The 9,885-nt window shown below is 45.7% G+C and overlaps 1 protein-coding gene across 2 annotated transcripts in view; it reads right to left on the bottom strand.

Moving 5' to 3' along the window:
* Positions 1-510: 510 nt before the first annotated feature.
* The window catches only part of Grk5 (G protein-coupled receptor kinase 5), a 205,384-nt gene continuing 196,009 nt past the window's right edge, over positions 511-9,885 (bottom strand). For both annotated transcript variants that reach the window (XM_005352574.2, XM_013348191.2), the window contains exons 13-16: positions 8,895-9,032; positions 7,073-7,210; positions 6,479-6,610; positions 511-5,022 (exon numbers count right to left, since the gene is read on the bottom strand). In XM_005352574.2, coding sequence (XP_005352631.1) covers positions 4,924-5,022; positions 6,479-6,610; positions 7,073-7,210; positions 8,895-9,032 — 507 coding nt within the window. In that variant the 3' untranslated portion in view covers positions 511-4,923. The remainder of the gene's footprint in view (positions 5,023-6,478; positions 6,611-7,072; positions 7,211-8,894; positions 9,033-9,885) is intronic.

Here is a 9,885-nt window from a genome sequence, read left to right as displayed (position 1 = left end):
GCTCTAACAAATGCTTGCTGGGGAAACACAGGGTGTGTGAACAAATGCGGGGTCCGCCACTGTATTCACCCCATCTCAAAAAGGATCTAGAGTTTGCCAGGGGACCAGGTCCACCAGAGCATAGGCCTGGGTTCTGGGTATCCCATGTCCTCAGGAAAGCTGAACAATGTTCTTTAAAGAGCCTGCCTCTGTGTAAAAGGCTCATCAGGCAGCAAGTATGGGTGCCTCCTGGCATTCCTGTCCTAGTCTACTTTGTCTCCATGACTAGAAACTGCTGGGTTTGTGTTCAAACTCTGATGGCCTTGTAAGAGTTCTGCTGGCCTCCTTAGGTACTAACGTGACAGCAGTTCTTGGTGTGGTCAGTGCAAGGGCCAGATTTGGTTTGGGTGGAATCGACGTGAGAAAGGATTAACTGAGGGGCTATTGCAGTCAGTATGAACATGTTTCAGGCAAGTGTCACACAAACAAGAGGTCAGTGTTTCCACAGAAGAAAAGAAATGCAGTATTATATTCATTAAGGAATTTATTTATCTTTATAAAACAACAGTGGTTGTGGCTAGACATGGTGGCACTGTGACATAGTGGATGGAGCATGAGAGGTTCAGAGCAGCACAACAGAAGCTATTATCATTGAGAATAACCTCCAAAATGAAAACCTTTGGATACTAGAGTTATTATTCTAACAATGCCAGCAGCCACAATGCCCTTCTAATGGACAATATTTATTTGTGATCAATTATAGGAATGGTAGGTCAATAAACTGGAAAAATGCCCAATACCCAGCATCTTCCTTTAGGTGACCCAGCTTCTTTCCTAGGGTGACCTAGCTTGTCACATGTTAAATCATTGTCCTGAGTCATGACTTCTCAGTCTGAGCCAGAGGAGATACTTTATGTGCCTGTGAAGGATCTGGCCTACATACCTGCCAGTTTCACTAGCTGAGTGGCTGGCTGTACAAGCAGGTATAGAAAGTGGGCCAGGGTGGAGCTTCCCAACTGTAGTTTGGAAGAAGAGACTTTATACTGCTTTTCCATAGCAAAACCTACGTTAGAAGGTCCTATTTCAGGGTATTGGTTTATGAAAACACTTGGAAGGGGATGAGAATACAATCAGAAAAGAAAGCACACAATTGCCCAAGAGAAGATCCCAGTGTTGCTTTTTTCTTTCTCTTGGGACCTCTAGCTGTCCAAGAAGCTGCCACCATTCCCTTTGTCAAGGCTTAGAATGCCAGACTCCGGGAGGCTGCATGGCCTGCTCTGTGTTGAGGTTAGTGGCTCATTTAATTTGCTGGAAAGTAAAGCCAACCTTTCAAGAAAGTACTTGGTCCAGAAGAAAAAAAAATAGATTGTAATATTGGGCTGAGTTCCTTGGAGAAGCATGGAAGCTTCCCAGCCTCAGCTTTCTCAGGGGCTTGGTCTCAGCTCTGAGGCAGACTCTCATTTTACTTGTGCCTCTGATGCAAAGAAGTGCCGTGCACATGTCCCCATGCGTGAACTCATCAGAAACATCATGAGCCAGTGCCTGTCAGGTATACATAGGACTGGGGCTACCTGTTATCTGGGTCTGTGTGGCAGGTCTCTTGCTGCCTGCCCTCCCAGAAAACAAAATATATCAGAGACCAGTCCTGTGGCTACAGCCAGGCTCAGCCCCTAGGCAGGTAAGTAAATTTGGAGCCTTGTGTAGTTCAGGTTCAAGAATGATTAGAAGATACACACCATCTTCCTGGAAGGTGAGGATCAGACATTCTTGATATTCTGGGGATGATATTCACAGTCCACCTTCCCCCCACTAAAGTGTATAACGGACAATTTTAAGTCAGAATGGTTACAGCAGAGACCACCCTACATACTGCAGACAGAGGCCTATTTCCCAAACAGCAAAAGCAGAGAAGCCTCTCACTCCAAGTCAAGGGACATTCAGTTAGAAACATGCCACGCCTGAAGCAAGAAAGGTTCTTCTGCAAATAGTTCACGTGCACAACAGAGTGTCCACATACACTTTCTCCTGGACATGGCAGAGGGCTTATTTTCATTTTAAAACAACAAAAAAAAATACCTTTAAAATGCAGCTATAGAAACAAAGGCAGGAGGAAGACTTAGTCAGGGAGGAGGGACACTTTTCAGGCACTGTTTCTTGCTATGAAGCCATGAGTAGGCCAAAACAAACTGAAAGACTGAAACATGTGTCTATCCCTGCCTCCCATAGGCACTCAGGTACATTTCAGTGCACTGGTCTTTCAGAACCTTATGATGCGAACACATGGTAGACAGATTTGTGTTTTCCGTTTAGCTTCCTGGGTGTTCTTGATGTGGTATGTTCCTCTGTATGCTGTGAATATGTTTTATTACCATTGGTTAATAGAGAAGCTGCTTTGGTCTATGGCAGGGCAGAACATAGCAAGGCAGGAAATCCAGGCAGAGATAGAGGAGGAAAGAAGGCAGAGTCATGGAGATGCCATGTAGCCACCGAAGGAGAAAGATGCCAGAACATTACTGGTAAGTCACAACCTCGTGGCAATACGTAGATTAATTGAAACGGGTTAAAATGTAAGAGCTAACTAGGAATATGCCTAAACCATTGGCCTGACAGTGTTGTAACTGATATAGTTCTGTGTGATTATTCAGGTCTGGGTGGCTGGGAAACAAAAGTGCAGTCTCTGTTCACAGATTCTCTGCTGAAAATGGACATTGCCTTGATTTTGAGGCCTAAGGAGAAACTTTCCTAACCGCTACCTATTTGACATGAGTTAAATGACTTTGGGTAGGGAAATAGGAACAAACCTGTGCAAAGGAGTCAGAGGTTGTGTGTGGCTGGGGCTTGTAACCACACAAGAAAGATGACAATTCTTTTTTTCCTCAAGGAAGAAGCATGAGCAACAGCTTGAGGATCTGGAAATACTGAGTGTTCTGCTCCCCAGCAGAACCTGGATGTGGTCATTTGCATTTGATTCATATTCAGTCCTTCAAAAGTTCAGAAGCAGTCAAGGGGCCAGGCTTGAGGTTAATCATGCATCATGGAGCCTGGCTGTTTCTTCTCTCATGGTTAACTGACTTCAGGATGATTAGTCCCAAAGACCAGGCTCCTTTCTAGCAGTGAGCCCTGGAAGAGCTTGGAATCAAAGACATGAGACTAAAATGCTTGGGATTTTCCTCCTGACAGGCTGAAGTCTCAAAGCTGTCAGGTGCCTCAGGAAAACACATTCGGAATGGCCATACACACAGGCCTGGGGGATGGTTCTCACACTATGGGGCATCAGAAGAGTCTGAGCAGCTTGGGAAAGATGCATTTTTCATGGTAGTATGCACTTGTAATCTTAGAATTCAGGAGGCTGAGGCAGGAGGATATTTAATTTGAAACCAGCCTGGAGACTACAAAATGAGATCATCAAGTATTGGCTTGGGGTGTTGCCCAGTAATCTGCATTTTAACAGGAGCTGATTCCAGTAGCACCTGGCTCACCCTGTAAGAAACCCCAGTAGTTGGTGGCTGAGACAAATTTTGAGGCAGAGTCACACTCAGAGTCTCATCCTCCCAGGGGAGCAGTGAGACCAGCTGCTTACCCTGTCCTGGTGAGAAGGTGAGGGCCAATCTGTACCTCGTCACCTCCTGGGATTTCAGGGGCTGGACAACAACTCCCCGGGGCTGGAAAGGTAAGTCCATCAAGTCTTCCATGAGTGACTTGTGCCTGTGACTTTAAGATGCCCAATTAGAGCGAGCGTTTGGCCAAGATCTCCTTGGGAAGTGACAATAAGATTGTCTTGTTACTTCACCAGTACAAGTTTCTTCTTAGGCATCCCACTTGCCTAGAAAGATGACTTCCTTCATGTCACATGAGCCAACAAATCTGTGGGACCCCATGAAGGTGTCATGATATGGTGATCACTTTATTGACTAGCAAAGGCCTAAACAGGCATGGAGGTAGTCACTCATGATGGACCCCCCCCCCAATTCATACTTTTCCATAATCCCATGGTTTGGAACACTTGGGTTTCCTACTGGTCCTTATCATCAGTATAAACTACTAAAAATAATATATAGGAGAAATCCCCAAATACAACAGAAATCTCTTGAAAACCACTGGCTTTAGCTGCCAAGATCTGCAGCCCAATGATTTGGGATTCCCTGCCCTGCAATGCCAGACACCGAACAGCAGGAGAACAAGAGAAGCTGCAGTGTCAAATGCCTGCCCATAGAAGTATTCTTACCAATGATGCCCCACCCCACAGAGAGTGTTTGAGGGAGGAATGTCTCAAGTGCATTTTGGCATTTCATTCTGATTGTTATAAGTCAACAAGAGAGTGAGAGCTACACTGAGGAAAAGATCAGAGAGATGAATATAGGTAGATGCAATCAGGGCTTAAAAGGTAAAAGGTGAAACATTTTCTACATTTAATAAAAAACATTTTCTCTTCTGAAGCTCTGGAAGTCTAGAGTCACTTTTTTTTTTGTAAAACCCCCCCATCTAAAATGGCTTAAAACACATGGCTTAAAAGTGGCTACACAGAAAATATACACCCTCAAAGTCTTGACTTTCAGTTAAATACAAATATACAAAATGTAAACTGAGACAATAGAGAAATTTACAAAACTTTCCTTTAAAAATGATAAAGACAAAATTCAGTTCTAATCAGGATGCTATTAAAATCCATGCAAGTTGCATATCCCATTGGGTTTCTATTGCAATATTCAACAAGGACAATTCTAGTTCACCCCAGCTTGGGGCCACCTTGAAAAGCAGACCTGAGTGGAAATTTCTTTGAGAAACTTGGAGGCTTGTTGTTGGGATGAACAGTATCCTATCCCAGTTCCCAGGGAGCTCTCCTGGCTACCCAGCCATAGTAGAAGCTCCATCAGCTACAAGTTCTGCTTCCAAGTAGAAGGGTCTGAGCTGGTTCCACTTTGGACTTCAAGACCAGAGCTGAAACTAGCTGCTTCCAGTAGAGTTTGAACTGATGTGGTTTGAATTTATGCGGTGGTTACAACTGGTCTTAGGAGTGGGTGAACTCTTGGAATTGTTCTGATGCTGGGAAGAGAGAGGAATAGAATCAGTTCTTGGTAAATTCAAAGCCCATGGATTTGACACATTCATGGTGGCTCTGGAAGTAGGGCAGTAGAATCCAGAATGTTCCAACCTTCTCTGTGTTTTGGCTTTTTGCATTCTCCCCAGAAGACCTGAGTTTACAGGCTGCTCCTTGAGCAGAGGGTTTTATCTGGTGCCCAGGAAGAGCCATGGAATTAAGAAATCCTAAATCTGTGAGCAGAGGAAAAGGGTGATTTCTTTCTAGAACTTGTAGTTTTACTTGATGGAACTGTTTAAACATGTCATTGTATTATAAAAACACAAATATATCACAGTGTAGGATGTGAAACTTAAACTTGGCAGGGGGCAGACCCCATGAGTCTGAAGATGCTTCCTGCCCTGTGTCCCAGATAACAGATAGTCTGTGGGGTCACCAGAGGTGTGAGCTAGGGTTAAGTTCTTTGAGTCCATCAATCTCAGTCTCCTTAGCTGGAATGGAGCAATGGAAGCACACACATGTGTTCACACTTCACCAGGATGCCCACAGGTAATGAGTCTCCCCTCTCTTGGTACATGGGAGGTGCCTAAGATATGGTGGTAGAATGAATTAGTTATTGGATGGAAGCTGGGGTATGGGATATCAAGTACACAGCCTAGGGCCTGATCCATAATGCATCTCTGTAAATAAGCACCTTTATTTTATCCTTGCTATCTGAGGGAGAGAGCTGAGAGTTCAGGTCAAGTGACCACAGCTGACCTATGGGAGGAGAGACAAGTAGAGAAAGACTCCCAAGCTCTAAGATGGGAATCCTGAGGCTCCTCCTTCTTGAAGGGCTAGGCTGACTAGACACAGCTGCAGCTGCCTTTGTAGTTGTGGAATAGGGCTCCTGGGTTCTCACACTCTGGATTTTCAGATCTTCCCCAGGGCTGTTCTTTCATTTGGCCTATACCAATCCTTCCTTCAGAGATAAGCTTTGATGGAACAAAGTCTGTACCCAAGGGGAAAATGCCAGCTAGTATGAGGGGATTGAACAATGGAACAGTGTTTGCCAGTCTGAGGTGGGTTTGCCCTGCAGGGTGACCATTTAGTGCTGGCCACTGATAGAGGAGGTGCTGAGTTGTTTCTTCCTCTGTGTTTATTGGGCAGAGGTTGGTAATGCTTTTTCAACATCCTTCACTCTGTGGCACAGCCCTGTGATGAGAATCAGTTTCCCTATGTCAACAATGTTGACATGGGACCCTGTATCACCAACAAGGGGTGCTGGGATTTTGGACAAGCTGACTAACAATCCCATGGCAAAATGAGGTGGGCAGGGCATGCCACCAGCTTTTCTCTAAGAGGGATGGGTTGTATGGCCAGGCTACCAGGCCATACAAACAAGGCGCAGTCCGGATCTCTGGTGTGTGAAGTGGGCTGGAATCCTAGAGCTCAGGCCAGGTTGGCCAGGCTGACTCTCACCTGGCGCCTGAAGAGTCTATGAAACAGCCCTTTCTTTGGAGGTTCTGGAGGCTGATTTCTGTTCAGGTCTGGTGAGAGGGTACCATTGGGTCCAAACACATTCAGCTCCTTGAAGCATTCTGTTTCTATCATCTAGAAAGGCAGAATAGAAACAACACTGTCTGTCACCCTCGGGGGCCTTCCCTGAGACATTAGACCCTGCCCTACTGGCTCTGCCCCTTCCTCTAACAGGGCTTCTCTGCAACTTTCTGGGGGTCTCCACTAAGAATATAACCCACCAGAGGCACACTCTTCCCCCTCCAAACCATCTCCTATAGCTTACTTGACCATCATCCATACCGCATTTGATCAGCTGACTTACTCAATTTAATGCTTGTACTTTTAGAAGATGCCCCATTTCCTTCCATTTCAAGCAGACCTCCTAGGGAGGCACCTGGCTGCTGCCCACCTGTTCTCTCTCAGCTACCTTGTTGGCTTCCAACCCAAGCCCATCTGTGCTGCCTACCCAGTGACCCCCTTCTGTCGTTTTTGCACTTTCATCTTCTCTGACAACCCATCCCTCTTAGAGAAAAGCTGGTGGCATGCCCTGCCCACCTCATTTTGCCATGGGATTGGCACAGATCCTGTGGAGAACTTAGAGTAGAAGTCATCGTCCGTATGGTCCAAGTTGACACCTTTCACAGTAGAGAACTGCTCAATGTCCAGCACGTCCTTGCAGTACACAGCCCGTGGCTATAAGAGACAAAGGGCTCCATCACATGGGCCCTTCCTATGGCTGCCAGGTCCCCAAGCCTGTCTCTTAGGTTTTGATAGAGAACAGTGAGACATCTTCCTGAACTTCTCACCTTTTGGGTCCTCAAACCTGAGGTTCCCTCTCTCAGATCCACCAAGGGGACCTGATCCAAGTAAAATGAGAGCTGGGGACGCCCAGTCCAGAGTTCCTTTTTACCACTGCTTATTCACATAGACCATAGACTTGTGATCTCTTTCGAGACAGGTCCAAGAGGCTAAGAGGTTATCTCTGTCTTTAAGTTCATGATCTCTGGAATCTCTGGGCACCTCATCCATCAGCTGCCTTGGCTGCTAGGAAGCCCACACCGTCAGGAAGTGTTTCAGAGTGTTATCTTTTGGAAGAGAGGTGGCACTGGTTACAGTTTGGGGTTTGTGGTCTGTGGGGATGCTGTGGACCCAGAACCAGAGCAAAGCACAAGAGGGCTTTGACAAAAAGGAAAAGTGTAGTGATATTTCATTTGTATTTTAATAAATAAATAATAATTTATAATAAATAAATGATAAATAAAGCTTGCCTGAAGGTCAGAGAGTAAAACAGCAGTAGTCTTACAGAAGATCAGTCTTAGAGACCAGGCAGAGGTGACACACACCTTTAATCCTAGTAGCCACCCTAGTTTGCCATAGAAACCAGTGGTAGTGGTGCACGCCTTTAATCCCAGCACTAGAGAGGAATATAAAACAGGAAGAGACAGCTCTCAGACAGTCTCATTCTGAGATTCCTGGAGACAGGATTGCCATTTTGGACTGAGGTAGAGGTAAGAGCCAGTGGCTGGCTATTTTGCTTTTCCTGACTTCAGGTTGAACCCCAATTTCTGTTCCTGGGTTTTTATTAATCATGCTACAAAATGGTTAATAACTAGTTTTTGGAAAGGGGTCTTGAAAAGCTCTGATTTGTAATATTTGCCAATTGCTGTGGTGTCAATAGTCCCATCCTGGTCTACTGCAGGCTCTTATCCTGACATTACTAAGCAGGGGGCTGGGAAGAGATGTGTACCACTTCTGCCAACTTTGAAACAAGCCAGTTCCCAACTCCAATATTCTTGTACCTTCCGCAGTCCTTGGCTCCATCCTCCAGACCCCAACAAGGGTCCTCAATCTTGAAAGTACAGAGGCACAAAAAAGCCTTGCTGGGTGGGCCTCCTTTGTGAGTGTGAGCTAAACATGAGCCTGGGCTATGCAGACCCAGTAGAGCACCTTTAAGGAAAATCCTAATTTAACTGGACAGTAGATGCTCAGCTAAACTGAACTGAATGTGGTGGTCCTTAATACTCATTACAGCACTTTCCATTTAGGTTATCTCAATCTTCCATGTACTGGAAGGTTCAGGGAGGGGAGGTGTCTTGGACTGCACTGGACAGGTAAGACAACTGAAGGTTGTCTAGGTCCCCTATACTGGAGAAAGTACCTAAGTCTCTGAACAACCAATGTAGAGTTCCAGGGCTCACACCCCATCTGTACATTCTGACAACATGATTTACAGCCCTGTCACAAAATAGCCAGAGTGTAGGAAGGGACAGTCGGCAGTCTATAATGCTCCAGGAGGATAGCTGGACTCTCAGTCTGCTAGAAAGCATGTCTGGGAGAGGTGAGTTTAGAGCTCCTAGGAGCAGTGGTGGCTACTCACATCTGGAACGAAGGGAGGGTCCAACATCCCAGCCTCCAGGCGCTTGAAGTTCATATTCCTGAAGAAGGGGTGCCTCTTGACCTCAGCAGCCCCTTCCTCCTGGCAGCCCAGCCTCTGCTTTGAGTCTTTGGTGAGCAGCTGCAACAAGAGAATCCCATGAGGCCATTTGGTTGGGCCTTTCCATCTGCCCAGAGGACAGAAGGGCAAAGGAACATCTGTGGCTATAGCTCTCACAAGTGTCTCTCTCTAGATGAGGAATTGAAGTGGCAGCAAAGCAAGCACCAGATCACATCTTTGTAACAAATAAGGCATGTTCTCAGTTACCCTGTGGCACATTACCAGGCTGGTGGCTCAGATTAGTGCCCACACCTGGGCTTCTCTTTTTTAATTTGTTTGTTTTACAATGTTTATTTATTATTATTGTGTGTAGAGATCAGAGGACAACTTTGTGTGGTCCGTTTTGTCCCTCTACCTTTCAAATGGGTTCCAGGACTTGAATTTAGGTTACCAGGCTTGCGCACACGCACACACACACACACACACACACACACACACACACACACACACACACGCAAGCTTTACCTACTGAGCCATTTCTCTGACCCTGAGTTTCTCTTTTCCATATATGACTGAGCTATGTTCTCTCCATTCCAAGAAACACCAAAGAAGCAAGGCTGTGAAGTGGCTGTCAATACAAAAAGCCTGTAAATACAGCTCCAATAGTCCACAGTGCTGGCAGATGGGTAGCATCATCAAGGATAAGATGAAAGAAGGATGAGAAGCAGGGCTATGTTGCTTATCGGCTACTACCAGGCCAAGAATGATCCAGGAGACAAAGAAGTTAGATGTGGGGACTTCTAGACCTTAAGAGGCATGATTTACAGGTCAGGCATTTCAATAGAGCAGAGTGTGTATTACAAAGAAGAGGATGTTTAAGTCCAGAATCCACGACCACAAGAGAAGACTTCTGGTGGTTCTTCCAGGTGACAAA

The sequence above is a fragment of the Microtus ochrogaster genome, chromosome 8, assembly GCF_000317375.1.
Source record: "Microtus ochrogaster isolate Prairie Vole_2 chromosome 8, MicOch1.0, whole genome shotgun sequence".
NCBI lineage: Eukaryota > Metazoa > Chordata > Mammalia > Rodentia > Cricetidae > Microtus > Microtus ochrogaster.
The sequence above is the reverse complement of the archived record's forward strand: the minus strand, read 5'-3'. Positions and strand labels throughout refer to the sequence as shown.